Source organism: Schistosoma haematobium, chromosome 4 (genome assembly GCF_000699445.3).
Source record: "Schistosoma haematobium chromosome 4, whole genome shotgun sequence".
Taxonomy (NCBI): Eukaryota; Metazoa; Platyhelminthes; class Trematoda; order Strigeidida; family Schistosomatidae; genus Schistosoma; species Schistosoma haematobium.
The window spans coordinates 40,261,012-40,278,952 of record NC_067199.1 but is presented as its reverse complement, the minus strand read 5'-3'; the positions used below and the strand labels follow the sequence as shown (position 1 = coordinate 40,278,952).

Below are 17,941 nucleotides of genomic sequence, written 5' to 3'. Positions count from 1 at the left end.
ACTGACTGATTGTTGCATTCATTGTATTATTCAATATATTAAAAAAATACGGAAATTTTATTCCACGTATAATCAGTAAATTTACTTGACTAATGACCATGAATTTTCAACAGTTCACTTCTCCGTCTAATTCGATTTACAAGGTTCAAGTCAGTCTATAAACCCATTCTTAGTAAGTTACATGATTCTAAAATAATTTATGTTCAAGCTGAATAAAACTAATTATATAAACAGACTTTTAGGGAGTGAGGTTGAATTATAAGAACAGAAAAATAAACAAAGAGTTACTTGTGCATCATTTGCTGGATTCCAATCCATATCGAACAAAATTAAGTAATTGGCACCAATTAAATTTAAACCTACTCCACCTGCACGTGAACTAAGCAGTAATATACCTGAATAATTGATCAAATAAAAGGAACAGAAACAAAGTTTTATATTTACTAAGAAAGAAGTCACACCGCTTGATTTCAAGCGTAAAAATTCACGGTTGGATGTGTGAACATGGAGAAACGCTACTCAGACTACTCAATTGAGTTGAAACGCGACTCAATATCTATGGTACCAAAAGATACAAGCAAGCATATAGACAGATACGTACGTTCATACACGCTCAAGTTCACATATGGGTGACGAAATGACTAGGATGATTGGGATCATTCATCTGTTCAAAAGTAAGGATAAATCGTGTAAGCGTGTAAAATGCTAGTCACTACAATATTCACCCTACATTTAACTGCTACACCCATTCTAAAAAATAATCAGGTGAAAAAGATAAGCAACATCTAAGTATTCATCTAGAGAGCCGATATAGTATCAGATATTGATCAAGTCAATTCCATTCGTGAGTAGTGCAGAATATTGAACAGTTGTAACTCAGACTGTTAAATTTATTTTTCCATAAATGAACCACCAAAGACTTCAATGCTTGCTTTAGATTAATAACTAATAATAGACGATTGCGTAATCCCCATTCTGTCGAATTTGTATGCTTTAAGATACAAGCTCGCGTTCATAAGATATAATACGTAAACTAACAATGAATGGAACGAAATTTTATATTATCTATGCTAGAAGCCAGACTGCTTGTTTTCACACGTAAAGATTACCTTTGTGATTTTTAATCTCATTCCAATTTCTTTTTTCGTGCAACATCTTATAGTACTTAATAATATTCAGTAACGTAATTTATTCCTAATCATTTTTGAACACATTGCTCATATAATGTGATTGTTCCAAGTATTTACATGCATTTGTGACATTTAATCCATCCATTATTGTAATCATATCCTCTCAAGATTTGTTTATTTGTAGAAAATTCCCATATTTAGTGTTGCGTAGTTCACCTTTCAATTTTTTCTGCCATTTTTGAATTGGATACATAGTGTCATTTAATTTATCATACGTTTTTGTAAATTGCTATTAAAAAGTCATTGTGAAAAGTATTTCCATTTCGGTCGTGCTTTGAAAATATAAAGGCTTTAGAAATGTCACAGTTTGAAGTTAATGTAAACTTTATTACTTATGTTCATTATTATTATTACTACCAATATCGTTTTTCTAGGCAATTCTTTTACTTTAGACTTAGTGACTTTTATATGTAACTCAATCGTTTCGTCGAAATCTTTAAGCGAATTCAACGGGTCTGAATAAGAAAGGAAGTGATATCACAACCAGGATATAATGTGCTTGATCAAATGACCTCGTCAGGTGCACACATAAAAAACGTACATCTAGGTACTGACTTGGTATAAAGTAACAATGAACATTCATTAGTTAAAAATAATTTTGTGCAATGAATGTACAATGAATGAAGTAAGGACAATTCCAGTTTATTAATATGAGGGCTTCGACTTTATGTCCCGTTGGTTCGGTGACTCAACAAGCGACTCACAACGTTCTAGATTCCAATCGAAGCCGGAACATGTTGGACATATTTTAGTTAAACCAATCAAATAGTGTCATTTGCTTTCACCAAAAAGTAGGTGGGTCTATTCATCCAACTACACCGCGTTATCTTATTTATAACCAACAAAATCTTACTCCACCAAACGGGAAGATGAGCAACTTTAGAGAGACCGAAACGAAGACCTAGGGAAATTGTGTCCAGATAGTCGTCATCCCAAAGCTTAGATTTATAAAAACAACCCAATTCTTGAGTGTTTCAATGACAAGTTTTTCAAACGACTTACGATCATGAGATGTTGGATCATTGATTCTCTGAACAACTTCAGCGCGTTGTTTATTCGTTGTCTGACCATCTAATCGAAGAGATGGTTGTCCAGTGACTAGATTACATAATTTCTCCAAAAGATTAAGTGTCTGGAATATGGTAAATGTAAAAAAGTACAAGATTGATAAATTGACTTATATTTTGAAGTATTGTTTTCCTAACATATATGTATGTTAAAAAGAAGCCGCGAGATCCAACAATGTTTATGCATGATCAATTAGCCGTAGGCTAGTATGAGACCTAGTACCAATTTGTGTCATTTGACAAGCCATATCAACACAGTGATATGCCAGAATAGCAGAAGTATCAGTGGTGGTAGTATTTCTTGTATCATCCAGTAGAGGAAAATTTCACAAGATGGAAAGAAGTGGAGAGGAAAGGATAGTACTTATAATAATATTCATGGCAAAGAAAATCTAAACTCACGAGAAGGAAGTTTTTATATCACTGAAACTGTATGAATCCAGTTTTTACTGCAGACTGTTATCATTTGGAAAAGCACTGAACATAAATACGTAAATCTATTATCTCAAGCGGCAATGTTAACCTTCTGAGTATTACTGGGATAAATAGTTGCCTCATATAAACCGAAGTAATATAAATTGATGCCCCAAAATGCCCTGGTATGGCCGAGAGTGAGGTGGGCCCGCCCTCCCTCTCGAAATGCTCTCACATGGCCACGCGTATACAGCCTCTGCCAGGAAGTCCTACTCATAGCCTTTTCGGGGTGGGGGTTTTGTTTACGAAAATTAGAGGACGAAAAGCGAATGTCCGGTGCTTTAACCGGATCCCAAACCAATGGTGCACATGGGCTCCAGTATCCTGAGGGAATAAATGGCGTATGAACCAATTTTTGGTCACCGGCTACCATGGGACTGCATCTCCTCACGATGCTCCACTGCCTTGTGGGTGAGACCTTCAGGTCAAAGGCTGGGGGTGTGACCCCCTAAGAAAACCACCTGCTTTGGTTTGGGCACCCGGGCAGTATCACAACCCTCACACAAAGTGTGGCGCATATATATTTGGTGCCCTCTTGTACCAATATTTATGTTTTCAAATAAATAAAAAAAATATAAATTGATAGAGAGAATAGTATAACAACGTTTATAGTAATCAAGTCATAATACTCACCTGAGTAAAATTGGAAACTAATACAAGACGATCATTAATATGTAAACTATTTTTACTATTACTGTTGGATAGTCGCGATTTTTTCTGGAAATTCACTGTGGACGAAGATGACAGTTGTTTGTCAAACAGTCGTCTCAGCATGATATAAAGAACGTGGAACTTTCCAGATAATTGAATAAATTCATTTAGATTTGTAAAACAGAGATCTTGTGCCACTATTGAATGTTCAGAATTCAACAAACGGAGCAAATCTGCAGTCAGTTTTGTAGGTAGCTGTGTGCGAAGGGGAAAAATGATGAAATGTACACAACTAAAGGAATCAGTTTAAATAATTTTATTCGATGTAAATATTTGGAGGAAACTGTGTACTTACTTACATGGTATGGAGGATTGTCAGATTCTATTCTCCAAAAGACCACTGCTTGCAGGACTGACAATTTTGTTGATTATTCGAACACTTAGTTTGGAGTGATTTTTTAAAAAACATGCTGAGAAAACTCAAAAACCTGCTAACACTTTTAAACGACAGTTGAAACAACCACCTAGCTATAAAACAGGGAATGATTTGCCATATTGTTTATAAGAGGTTTGAAATATTTGATTGAGGGTTGCTTGAAGGATAAATATTTCATGTCGTCAAGATATAAGTAAGTAATACTAAGATCAAATGCAAGCTACCGTGATAAACATGAGAAAAAACAATTAAAAGAGTTTCGAGTATGTATCAAACGGTATATGTGTGTTTTCAAGACATTCGTTGTTATGAATTCAGTTACTAACTAATACGATTAATAATGTTAACTGAAATGCATGAAAAAGTGGAAATAACAAATGGCCGTAAGGAGTTACTTATTACAAGTGTAAATCATACAAAAGGCTGAACAGTTTTAAGATATAAAGGACCACTGTGATTGAACATGTTAGATAACATGGCCTAAAATCTAGGCTACTGTCATAACCTATATCTAACTTTTTATGTTACTCATTTTTGTAACTTTATGTGTATGGATTCTAGGTAAGAGAACTGATGCAACAAGGTATCAAGTTACGTTGTAATACTAATTTCTCAAGTTTACCGAAATGATTTTTAAAAAGTTGAGGAGTTGCGGATGCCCTACAGTGTTAAGAATGAAGCGAATTGACTTCCGAAGTATAACTATAAATATGTAATCAAATTAATTGGGATGTATTACAGTGCTAATATATAATATTAAGTGACTCTATCTATCTAGGTGATTTATAGATTTGTTACATGTAAAAGTAGTTTTCGACACGGACTGAAATACACTGATAAACAATCGTAAACCAGAATGTGCAGAATATTTATTTTTCCTACGTTTGTGACTTCCCAGGAATTCATATGAGACAAAGTCCAGAACATTCAGGCCTCACGAGGAACCCAATATCATAACAGTCATGTAACCACTAATGAGACGATCATCAAAATTGATTCAGCAAGGCCTTAGGAAGAGACTGTGATATATACGTAAGATGAAGAACTTCAAATTATGATAGCACCATTTAGTTCAACATCAGAGAGCATTTAAAAAATACAGAATAAAGACAATTGGCAGTTTTTTAAGTAACATTTTAGAATGGAGTAAATGAATAGAGTATGACTAGGTACACATTCGTTTATTAGACAACAAGACCTTTTCATGCAAAATTTAGAAATATCACCTAGATAATCTAATTGAAACGAGTTGTGTAAACTTATGATTTAATACATTTGGAAGCAGAATGTTTAAGTTATGGAATCATTATACGTCTAAATGTCATTTCTTTTTAATAAAATATAAAGCTAAAGTAACTACATATATCAGACAATTATAACTAAGACAATTACGACCAAGAAACTATTCTGTAAAAGCTCAACATTTGAAATAGTAACAACTTACACGATCAACTGATTGATTTTGTGTAGAATTCGACTGTATTAAATAATTTCTTAATAGATATGGATGATTGTGAAGTTTTCGAAATGCTGTTATAATTGATAAAATGGAACTATGGTGTTTTGAACGTGATGACGATACGCTTTCCACAGATTTAACAAAATCTTCATAATCATCATCGTGTGAGAATAATTTAAGAGATTCACATCGACTTAAATTAAATTCATTATTCATCCACTGTGTAAGTATAGCTTCCAAATCGGTTTGCAGTTTACTCGGACGACAAAACAAAATATGTTCAGCTATATATAGAGAATAAAGCACGTTGAAAACAACCAAATAAGCAGACTGTTAGTAGAAAAATATCTATTCATGTTAGATGGCTGGAAGTATTCGAGAGTAAACCCTGTTTAACGTCAGTTTCGTACTAGTTACCACACGTAAGCAAGAAGTAGCTGAACTCTCAGGGGTTTCCTGCAGACTACATCCACCTATCTAACATTAAAGTATGGTGAACATGATGTCCAGACACTGAAAATAGTAGCCAAATTGTAACTTGATCGCCAGAATTCGGTTGGGACTAAAGGACTAGACAAATATGAAATATGTCACTACTCAGTGACCAATCAACGTATCTTTATTCGAGAAAGAGCAGATGGGATATTTAAATCATTATGAATAATTGATAAATCCATTAACACAAATGAATAATCAAGTACACGTATATGTAGACAGCTTTGAATAATATTATTTCTATGAGCAATAATAATAACATTTTGTTTCCTCGACTGAGACAGATGAAACGCACTCCAACATGAGACCAAGTGGTTGAAAGTTATGTAGCTGTTCTGTATTCGCATAGGACTCTTCAGTAGTGCGAACCCATAAATATACGAAGAATAAAATCTAAGACGACCAGATTTCACAGTATCACGCCATCCTACTCCTGCTACTCTAGCATATCACTGTGTTGATATGGCTTGTCAAATGACACAAATTGGTACTAGGTCTCATACTAGCCTACGGCTAATTGATCATGCATAAACATTGTTGGATCTCGCGGCTTCTTTTTAACATACATATATGTTAGGAAAACAATACTTCAAAATATAAGTCAATTTATCAATCTTGTACTTTTTTACATTTACCATATTCCAGACACTTAATCTTTTGGAGAAATTATGTAATCTAGTCACTGGACAACCATCTCTTCGATTAGATGGTCAGACAACGAATAAACAACGCGCTGAAGTTGTTCAGAGAATCAATGATCCAACATCTCATGATCGTAAGTCGTTTGAAAAACTTGTCATTGAAACACTCAAGAATTGGGTTGTTTTTATAAATCTAAGCTTTGGGATGACGACTATCTGGACACAATTTCCCTAGGTCTTCGTTTCGGTCTCTCTAAAGTTGCTCATCTTCCCGTTTGGTGAAGCAAGATTTTGTTGGTTATAAATAAGATAACGCGATGTAGTTGGATGAATAGACCCACCTACTTTTTGGTGAAAGCAAATGACACTATTTGATTGGTTTGACTAAAATATGTCCAACATGTTCCGGCTTCAATTGGAATCTAGAACGTTGTGAGTCGCTTGTTGAGTCACCGAACCAACGGGACATAAAGTCGAAGCCCTCATATTAATAAACTGGAATTGTCATTACTTCATTCATTGTACATTCATTGCACAAAATTATTTTTAACTAATGAATGTTCATTGCTACTTTATACCAAGTCAGTACCTAGATGTAAGTTTTTTATGTGTGCACCTGACGAGGTCATTTGATCAAGCACATTATATCCTGGTTGTGATATCACTTCCTTTCTTATTCAGACCCGTTGAATTCGCTTAAAGATTTCGACGAAACGATTGAGTTACATATAAAAGTCACTAAGTCTAAAGTAAAAGAATTGCCTAGAAAAACGATATTGGTAGTAATAATAATAATGAACATAAGTAATAAAGTTTACATTGACTTCAAACTGTGACATTTCTAAAGCCTTTATATTTTCAAAGCACGACCGAAATGGAAATACTTTTCACAATGACTTTTTAATAGCAATTTACAAAAACGTATGATAAATTAAATGACACTATGTATCCAATTCAAAAATGGCAGAAAAAATTGAAAGGTGAACTACGCAACACTAAATATGGGAATTTTCTACAAACAAACAAATCTTGAGAGGATATGATTACAATAATGGATGAATTAAATGTCACAAATGCATGTAAATACTTGGAACAATCACATTATATGAGCAATGTGTTCAAAAATGATTAGAAATAAATTACGTTACTGAATATTATTAAGTACTATAAGATGTTGCACGAAAAAAGAAATTGGAGTGAGATTAAAAATCACAAAGGTAATCTTTACATGTGAAAACAAGCAGTCTGGCTTCTAGCATAGATAATATAAAATTTCGTTCCATTCATTGTTAGTTTACGTATTATATCTTATGAACGCGAGCTTGTATTTTAAAGCATACAAATTCGACAGAATGGGGATTACGCAATCGTCTATTATTAGTTATTAATCTAAAGCAAGCATTGAAGTCTTTGGTGGTTCATTTATAGAAAAATAAATTTAACAGTCTGAGTTACAACTGTTCAATATTCTGCACTACTCACGAATGGAATTGACTTGATCAATATCTGATACTATATCGGCTCTCTAGATGAATACTTAGATGTTGCTTATCTTTTTCACCTGATTATTTTTTAGAATGGGTGTAGCAGTTAAATGTAGGGTGAATATTGTAGTGACTAGCATTTTACACGCTTACACGATTTATCCTTACTTTTGAACAGATGAATGATCCCAATCATCCTAGTCATTTCGTCACCCATATGTGAACTTGAGCGTGTATGAACGTACGTATCTGTCTATATGCTTGCTTGTATCTTTTGGTACCATTGATATTGAGTCGCGTTTCAACTCAATTGAGTAGTCTGAGAAGCGTTTCTCGATGTTCACACATCCTATCGTGAATGGCAAATAAAAAGTTTATCTAGTATTGAACTGTGCAAGTTACGCATTCTAAATATCTTTCGACTAAGAAATTTGGCTTAATCTGTGACATTTTAATCCGTCCATAGGTAACAGGTATGACTTTTCATATGAAAGAAATTAGTGAGAACTAATTAGTTTTTCAGTGACACTGTTGTAATTTTCAATTTTCATTCACAATAACAGATGCTTTAGAATTATCTGTAGCACATAAATAATATGTAGATATGATCCCTATACATAAACTAGTAGAGATATATCAGTAACCGATCAATAAAATTAAATTCACTACTACCATAAAATAATGAACTTTTATCATAGCACAAAAATACTAGAATATAGTGTTAGCAGTCAGGTGTGATAATAGGAAATTAGGTGGATGAATGTTTATGGCTGTATACGGGTGATTGATTATGAAGAATTTACATCAACTTCGAACTTCAGCTCAGGTAGCTTAACAAGAACAGGAACGTGAAATAATTTAAGAACACGATGATAGTTTAGATGTTTATAGACGTTTCACACGCTTGTGCTTATATGCTATCAAACGGTATGTAAGAAGTTATAGACGAGTGACGCTATAGGGAAAGAGGTCAACCATACACCTATACAAGGTTTCACCGTGTCCAATTCTGAACCAGAAGGATATTTGTATATATTCCTGTGAATCGTGTACGTTATAAATACACTTCGCAATTAAACCTTCATAGTTATTAAAGCGTTTTTACTTGTATATTGGGTTTGGTATACATCAAGTAGTATGCACGACAATTCAATAGGACTCGAACAGGGAGTTTCATGTCTACTAAATTTATATGCATATAATTACAGAGTTATCACACACAAATAGAATTTTTTAAAAGTTAGGAGTACTTACTTTTATCAGTTAGTTTTGGTGCAATGACATCACATGTGCGTCTTAAAAAGAAACTGTTCAATAGTCGGAATAATTTGGCTGATGGACTTTCTAAATCATCACAATTCTCATAGTTTGTATAACTCCAAGAATCACAATCATCATCATTGTTAAGATTGTTTTTAACATTTTGTACTAAGTTACGACTATTTAATAGTGGTATAACAAATTGACGACGAAACTCTTCTAAACTTGAAGTTAAACGTCCTGGTACACAGAAATTAGCCAATGACCATAATTCATTCAAATGATTTTGTAATGGAGTCCCAGTTAATAGTAAACGTCTACGTGCACGTAGTCGACAAAGTGCCTAAATTATAAAATACAGGAATATAGAATAAAAATATATTTCAACTAAGTAAAAATTGATGACGATGGAAAAATGATGGGCAATCTATTGAGGATTTTACAAATATCACAACATTAAAAAAATATGCACCAGCGACTTTAAATTATCCGACTATTTCCTCCGAAATAGATAGCACTTTGATGTTATGTTTGATTAGAGTAATCTTTGATTGGTCAATAATTAAAGGAAGATATGCCTCGGTACATTTAGCATAAAAGAATATTTTATAATGTAAATTTCATTCTGTTAACTCAGTGCTTTGTACCTGCATCAACAACCGCGTGTTTGAGACCCGAACATGATCGAACGGTCGTTTCATTGAGTGATTGTGAGGATCACGTAATCAAGTAGCGTGATCTAGTGTTTATTGCTAGTAGTCTGCACAAGCAAGCCTATGATATAACAGACTGACGAATAATTTATCGACTAAAATACATATATAATGATCCATCGTTATATTACATATTCTGTGTACCAATAAACAAAATCCAAACAACCTACCATAGTTGTATTGATATTGGAATTTTTTAATCTATGCCCTTCGTCACATACAACCATATCCAAGTCGGAAATTTCATAGATTTCACTAGTATGCTGTAGAAACATTTCATACGACATAAGAATAACCTGCGGTGAATCATTGGACATTGTTAGGTATTTCTGAAGGAGGAAAATAAAACAAAAAAGTCAGTTGCCGATAAAGAAAGGTGGAAAATAATGAAAAAATTTAACAAAAACTGTTGTTTATATTACCATTAGTACAGGTTTTAGTTATCCCATTGTTGATACATAGAACAAAATTTTGATCAATTCTTGTTGGAATATGTGGATATGATATATACAAATCGCCTTGATACAGTGATTTTGTCACAAGCCTTATAAAGAAGATGGATTTTGACTAGCAGCGAAATTCAGGAGGCGCGCTTTGTCCAGTTTGCGACTCGTCAGCTGAACGCACCTGCATCGTGGTTTTGACATGTACACTGAGACTCAAACTCACGATGCAGATATGGTAAGAGATTGATCCTGAATATCGACAACGAAAAATTACAAATGGTTATAAAGAATTTTTCTATGTTGTTGTAAAAATATTACTGCTTTTAGGATGCGTTACAGATGACATTCCAGTCAAATATAAACAAAATGGCCCGTTGTCATAACGTGAGACTTTAGGACCAGAAAGAGACCAAAGTTATCAAATTAAAAATATAGATACAAACTGTTTAAGTAATTTATTTACAGTTCATGTATTCGATTTTTGAACCATACTAGGCATGAGTGTTAATTATATTGCTCAGCTGCTCAAATCGAAGTAGATAGAGTAAGGATCAAACATGTAAATAAGTTATTGAAAGTCCGATTGTTTAACCGCTAAGCAACTGGCTCTACATATACTGTTTACATGATTCTCAATAATTATCAAATTATTCTACAAATAATGAAAAACAGAATAGTCGGACATAATCAAGCAAAAACTCACTTTAACAGAATGATTTTGATCTACACAATACACAGGTAACTGTTCACGACCTAACCATTTGGAGAATTCCTTTTGCCAATTCTAACATGATGTAAATAAGAGAGGAAAGGCAGAATATATGATACAAGCCAAAAAAATTAGTAAGATTAAGTTGTATTTAAAAAAATAGACCAATTACCTGAACAAGTGTACCTGGAGTTACAATAAGGCAACGTTGAATAACCGGTCTACCTCCGTACGGTCCTTGTCTAATTAATAGCCAAATGGTGGCAATAGCTTGAACTGTCTTACCAAGACCCATTTCATCCCTAATAAATTAACAAAAACTTATTACGAATGACGTTACCTTCTAATTTACATAATGAATGTAAAAACGAAGGTTATGTGTTGTAGTCAAGATAGAAGTAGCGCACAGCAGGATAAATATAGCCTTAAGAATCTTAAGAAAATACATTCACATAGTCTAATACAAGTTAATTAAACACTACCAAATGTATTCTGTGTTATAAATACAGTAGAGCAGTACCTTACAGACCAAAAAATCTTAATAGAATAAGGCAATAATAAAGATATAAATCAGTAATAATCACTCATTGATTTGTGTACAATAAAACGGTACTATACTTTTTATGTTGAGGCTAATTATGCGGATTGATTTATTGTACTACAATGTTAAGTTCCCATTTATAACTTTTACGATGAGATTGTTATGTGTATGCAATAGTGATATTGAGTAACAATAGTTAAAATTCAAAATACGTAGTTCTATGGGTTTGAAAAACAATTTGATGGACCATTAAAGTGATTGTTGATATTTTCGCTGAGATTTGTGTCACTTTTATGAATTCACACGCTGTGAGAGTATTTATGCAGATGGTGAGCAACACTAGATACGAATTTCGCAACGGGTATTGCCTGTTATTATGGTTTTTGCTTACTAATGTATACTTGAGGAACTCTATCAATCCCAATTTAATGGGGATAATGAGTGAACACATATTTCATTGAGGGGATTAAGTTAGTATGAAATATTTATCAAGAATATGATGGATCTGCACAGTATGTTAATACTCTAATACAGGTTATTTTTCCTGCATGGAACAAGATCGACAAATGCTTATGTCAGTACAAAAATACAGATAAAGCTTGTCTTTGTCGTGGGGTCAAAACTTAGACCAAAAAAGTTAAAACTCACGCTAAAATGCATCCATAAGTAATTCGTTCATCAGATTCATTTAAAGCAACATACGGTTGAAATCCCATTAAACATTTATACAAGAAAATAATACCTTCACATTGATGTGGCTGTAGACGTGAAGCAAACTTCGACTCTAAAACTACATCCACAATAGGAAGGTTGTCGGGATTCTGAGACCACTAAAATTATTTTTTAAATAAAACGACGAATTAATCTCTGGATAAAGTAGACTACTAAGTCAACGATTAACACTGAACCTGGGAATATTAAATCTCTATTAGTAACAATGAAAGTAAACTTTTTGTATAAACACTGTCTTTACTGCTAATATAACAACTGGTTTATTGGCTGCTCTGTTCAATACATTTACTCATATTAGTATATATATATATATATATATATATATATATATATATATATATATATATATATATATACTGACTAATAAGGCTGCAGTTCACAAACAACCACTTTAATCTTAAACTTCACTAATGTAGAATGTATGAGGATACATGACGCTTATTAGAACGATTTTATTTACGATCAGTATTTATTCTATAGTTTAAAGAGTCTACTGATATTAGCTGTTGTGATTTTATGTAATAGAATTATTTTTTTATTCGCTACTGATAACCTGTGCATGATATTTGGTCATGACCTTAGAGTTCACATGGATATTTGTTGCGACTTGTTGCAAGAGATGTGAACGACGTCAAACGCTCAGCAAATATATATGTCATTAAGGAGTCTAATATCACTACAAAGACAACTTAAAAGGCACCCATGTCAAACAATTAATTTAATCATTTAGACTAAGTAAACTAACGAGAGATCAACCTTTGAACAGTCTATACAAAAAAGAATGAGTTGATTAATTGATATTCATACTCTTCTTACCGAAATACAATTGAGCAATGTATGTATAAAGGTATATCAATTATTTGTCTGGCTTTCTGATCATGATATGGAATCGAATTAACAACTATTTTTAACAGTGCAATGAAACTAAGTTTCTTTTTAGCCACTTTGAACAATTAACAACAAAATCAAGCGACAGTTATCAATTTTATTAATATATTTTAATGAATTTCAACATCTACTGTTCATAATTTACAAAAAGAACTAATCTTAGTTAGACAACTATTAAAAACAAAAGATCGGATAGCTATTTCCTCCCAGTATATAACTCCTAAGCAGGGTTCACCCACGAGACCACCACTAGAGATCGAACGCATGACACTAAGTTCTGGTGCCAAGCGTTTAACATTTAAACCACTAAGCCGGTACCCAACCTAGCTTCAATCGATTGGGGGCTTGATAGCGACGGTAAACAGACGCAACAGAGACTTTTTTACTGAGCTACGACTTTCAAGGGGCTTCGAGGCTTAAAGTCAGTCGATAAGTATCATTATTTGTCTGACTTCAAATACGAGAATTATACTTGTCATCATTATTATTCAAAAGAATGGATTTAATAGGCAGTAATCTTGTGTTAAAATGATCAAAACCTGATAGGAAATTATAAGCAGAGATGGATGGTGGCTAGCACTGGAATCTAGGACGCACGTTTTGTCCTGTTTGGGACTTGTCAGCTGGATGTACATGTATCTCAAAGTTAATGTTCACTAAGGAGACTCGAACCCAGTACCGTTTTCTACAAACACCATCGCGTTATCCATTTAGCTACTGAGTTCAGATAGCCACTACCTTGTGCAACGGGGTGAAGTTTTAATTCATTTAATTCAGCCAATGAGAGACTGATCAATTTCAGTCCTAAACATCAATCGGAAGATTTAAACAACCAATACAAAATGAATCCGAAATGTACTGAGAATTCAATAAACAAATAATAAGTCATATACCTAAATTTCCATTAGACTAAATTATATCAAAATCTTGAAAACATGTGACATTAGATAATAGTTTGACATTATGAAGACCTGCATTTGATCGGTCATAAGTAGAAAAGTGAATAAATTACAAGGTTTAGAATTAAGTTACTACTCTTACAATGCAGTTAGCAGGAGGCTTGGGCATAACCAGATGGTTTGAAGAACCCCAGGACTCATTCAGTTTTGATTTGGAATTCGTCTACAAGACACCAAAATCGAGGTTATGTTGTACACAACGTGAGATGTAATATGGAAATATACATGCAATTTATAAATCAATGCTAGAAAATTAATTATGTGTAAGACATGAGTAAGACACAAAGCCAAAGTGAGAATCGTACAATTTAATTGCATTACTAAAAAAGAGATAACTAGTCCTTATTATCCAGAACTAGTATATTTAAAAAACTGATCACCAGACACTAGTCAATATTATGTTCATTAAATACTCACAAACATCCACATCTCTGCTATGTACTAGTCACGGTTTGCTGCTGTTGTATTCATTTTTAAAGAGCTTACAAATGCATGTAATAATCATCAGTTTAAAATTTATCAGTCGTGTCTAGAATATTCATTTCTGCAATACTCTGCAAACAGGTCTTAGTTTAGGTATAGATTGGTCGGTCAAATATTCAACTTCTGCCAATTCCTTGAAAACTATCATATGTATTCTATGTCGAAAATTATCTGTCTATACATCAAGGCTGCCTTCAATTCGTTTAGAGGAAATGTTATTGAGGAAGCATTTATATGAGGTGAAATATAACTTTGCTGCGTTAAGAATATATCAGTATTGTTTAATAAACATTTATTTTGTTGCATTTATTTCTTTACTGACTAGTTTTAAGTTTTCACGTCCTTTTCAACTACAATATTGTTAGCTCACATTTTGTGGGGAATTTCTCGATCTCCTATCATACCAGGCTTTTTCCTGTGATAATAATACTATGTAAATATGAGAACAATCATAATTAATACACTAGTTTCCAGTAATTAGAAATGAAACTTGATAAGAAACGATAATATTCATGATGAAAGTCGACCAATCTCTGCCCCAAATATTTTTCTTCAAGTTTATCGGGCTCAAATTATTTTCTAGTTCAATATTCCCTTAAACAGAGAAGGTAAATTTTCTTAACGACTGAAACTAGACGGTGGAATGAAACAAATTTGATGCAGCAAAAACAGGAAAACAAACCACTTTGAAATGTGTTTATTATGAAAATTAGCATTTCACTCATTCATTCTAGATGCCATTCAGAATCCGACCGGCTTTTCTGTTTTGTTTGAAAATCTAAATTGAAATGGGACAGTACGATTTATCAACGGATAGACGTAAGTATACGGCAATCTGTCACAAGAACTTACACAAAGAAATGACTAGTGAGTAACTAATGCCCACATGCAATCCCAGACAACATAACACTTTGTAAACGTATGTCAATGTCTCTTAGTATTTAAGTTTATCGAATAATTCTCTTGTAATATCTTGAAGTTATTTTCCTTGTTTAGATGATCTCAGCAACTCCATCCGTCAAATTAAGGTTTTAAGGCAGAAAAATTAGTTTATACAACTGCAGATGTACCTTCAACTTCTGTATTTTAGAACGAAACGTCAGTGTTATCATTTATTAGTCTCCTAGGTTGATCTTAAGGGTATCAAATACGAAAGACTATTATCCTTAAAAGGTTTTAAGAGATTAAAGGATTGAGGTTAAAATGGACTCAAATAAAAATTATTCCGGAAATAGATATTATGTAAACGGTACCTTTGGTGAGAAACTGAGATTTGTGCTTGGTTTGCTTGTCGAATTTTTTGCTGGAAATAAGGACAAAATAAATACAATACAATACACTAGTTACCCGGTGCATGTAACGCCTCAGTGCCATCACTTGATTTTGAGGAAAGATTAATTAACTGTGGCTTCTCTATCAGTGAAATAAGCTCTGCTTCATAAGACCCAATATGAACAACCGAACCAATATCAATTTCATTTAAAAATGCTAATTTATGACCAGAAGCAGATGCTATTCTATAGTTGGAAAATAACCGGTAAATTTACCTTCATTAAAAAAGTAGCACTTACACTTTCAAATCTTCATTGATAAGCTTTATGATTCGACCTTCAACCTCTACAAAACCTAAAAATTACGTAGAGATAAACAAGACTGGTGACTGCTTACCATCTCCTTCCCATTTTTTATGCTAAAATGCAAGCAAAACTGGTAAACGATATTCGCCATACCTTTTTAGTCGATGCTTTAGCATATACAGCCTCGAAATACCTGGAACATTTCGTAGCATGAGACAAATTAAAATTTGTAGGCGTATTGTTCATTTTAGGACTTGAGGAACAGTGTGAAACTGATTTGTACTCAGCCGTCTTTACGAGGTTGGAATTTATCGACAGATCTTGAGACTGACTAGTACGACTTGGTGCTGCAGATCTCCGCATATTACTTTCTAGATGAAACGTTACAATTATCAGTTTCAACGGAATGATTTTATTAATAAGTTTGAAGAAGCAACTGCTAAGAACAACGTTTTTCATCATCTGATGCGAACAACTCATTATTCCCCACAGTTATTTGAATATACCCAAAAAACACTTTTGGACAGTTATCTTTCCTTTTACAAATGCTTGATTCACTTAAACTTATGCTATATTCCTCAGGACTTATCTCAAGCAAAAACAGTGATTATAAAGCAAATGAAATCACTGTTCTTTCGCTTGAAAACCTTACCTTTTGATCATTCTGTTTGTGAACCTTTAATCCTAGTGGACGTTATATGAAAGGACTAACCAATAAATTGCTAAGGCTTTATCCAGCTTAGTCCGTTTTCTAAATTTATATCAAACAAAAATATTTCACAAAGAAAACGCCACTGTAGCTAAGATATTTCTGGGATAAGGCATGTCGACAGTAAACATAACGTCAATTCGATATATTTCCATGTACGGATATATAAACAACATAATGCTGGATTTATGACTTAGCTGAATGAATCTGAATACGCAGTCAACAAACAGTTCAATTTCATAGACTTGAATGCACGTTAAATCAAGCAAAGTGCAAGCTCTTTAGTAAGGTAGACTTTAATGAAACGTTTGCGCACATTTGATGGTGATAGTTTACTTTAGAGAAGGGAGGAGTGAGAAACGTGGAAAAAAAGTTACTTAGTGTAAGTTGATGACTCTATAACACGTATAGGAATCCCTCGGTTTCCATATCTTTCGCGTTAAAGGGAGAATATACAGGGGTCTGTACGTATATTTAAGTACATTTGTGTATGTCCATTCTTCTCTCCATAAATCCCATTTGCATAATATTAAGACGATTACCGACATAACAATAAGGAAATGAGAATGCCAAGTAACAAGATGGTTGATGATAGCAATAGTAAAATGCGCGAGCTACCGAGGAGCTATTAAACGACTCGAAACAGTATCAAAATGGAAATGGTTGAATGTCAAACACAAGACCGAGCCTCAAGCTTCTAAAAGTTTGTAATTGGTGACTTTACGATAAATACATGAAGGGAAAAATAACTTCGGAACCAGTAACTCATTCAGCCAAGACAGCAATCTCAAAAGACAGGAGATAACAGGTATCACTGTAGTGTAGACCCAAAGCGACTGGAGTCCAGAGAACGAATTTCAGGCTCATTTAAAAGCAAATGACTTTCTATTACATCACATAAAGAGCCTCATAATAAGACTTATATTTTCACCCAAGATATAACTAGCGGGAAAATGATTCCGAATCGGTGAAAAAGGATAATGCTCATAACGGTCAGTCGGTAGGACCAGGCACATATATACATCAG

At 33.4% G+C, this 17,941-nt stretch overlaps 1 protein-coding gene across 1 annotated transcript in view; it reads right to left on the bottom strand.

Annotated features, from left to right (window-relative positions):
* Positions 1–17,458, bottom strand: part of RAD54B_3 (DNA repair and recombination protein rad54b) — a 52,659-nt gene extending 35,201 nt beyond the window's left edge. The window contains exons 1-14 of the mRNA XM_051216408.1: positions 16,297–17,458; positions 16,200–16,254; positions 15,976–16,145; positions 15,882–15,931; positions 14,228–14,308; positions 12,215–12,396; positions 11,198–11,327; positions 11,020–11,100; positions 10,041–10,199; positions 9,152–9,500; positions 5,263–5,561; positions 3,365–3,637; positions 2,193–2,322; positions 289–395 (exon numbers count right to left, since the gene is read on the bottom strand). Coding sequence (XP_051066998.1) covers positions 289–395; positions 2,193–2,322; positions 3,365–3,637; positions 5,263–5,561; positions 9,152–9,500; positions 10,041–10,199; positions 11,020–11,100; positions 11,198–11,327; positions 12,215–12,396; positions 14,228–14,254 — 1,737 coding nt within the window. The 5' untranslated portion in view covers positions 14,255–14,308; positions 15,882–15,931; positions 15,976–16,145; positions 16,200–16,254; positions 16,297–17,458. The remainder of the gene's footprint in view (positions 1–288; positions 396–2,192; positions 2,323–3,364; positions 3,638–5,262; positions 5,562–9,151; positions 9,501–10,040; positions 10,200–11,019; positions 11,101–11,197; positions 11,328–12,214; positions 12,397–14,227; positions 14,309–15,881; positions 15,932–15,975; positions 16,146–16,199; positions 16,255–16,296) is intronic.
* Between the last annotated feature and the right edge of the window lie 483 nt (positions 17,459–17,941).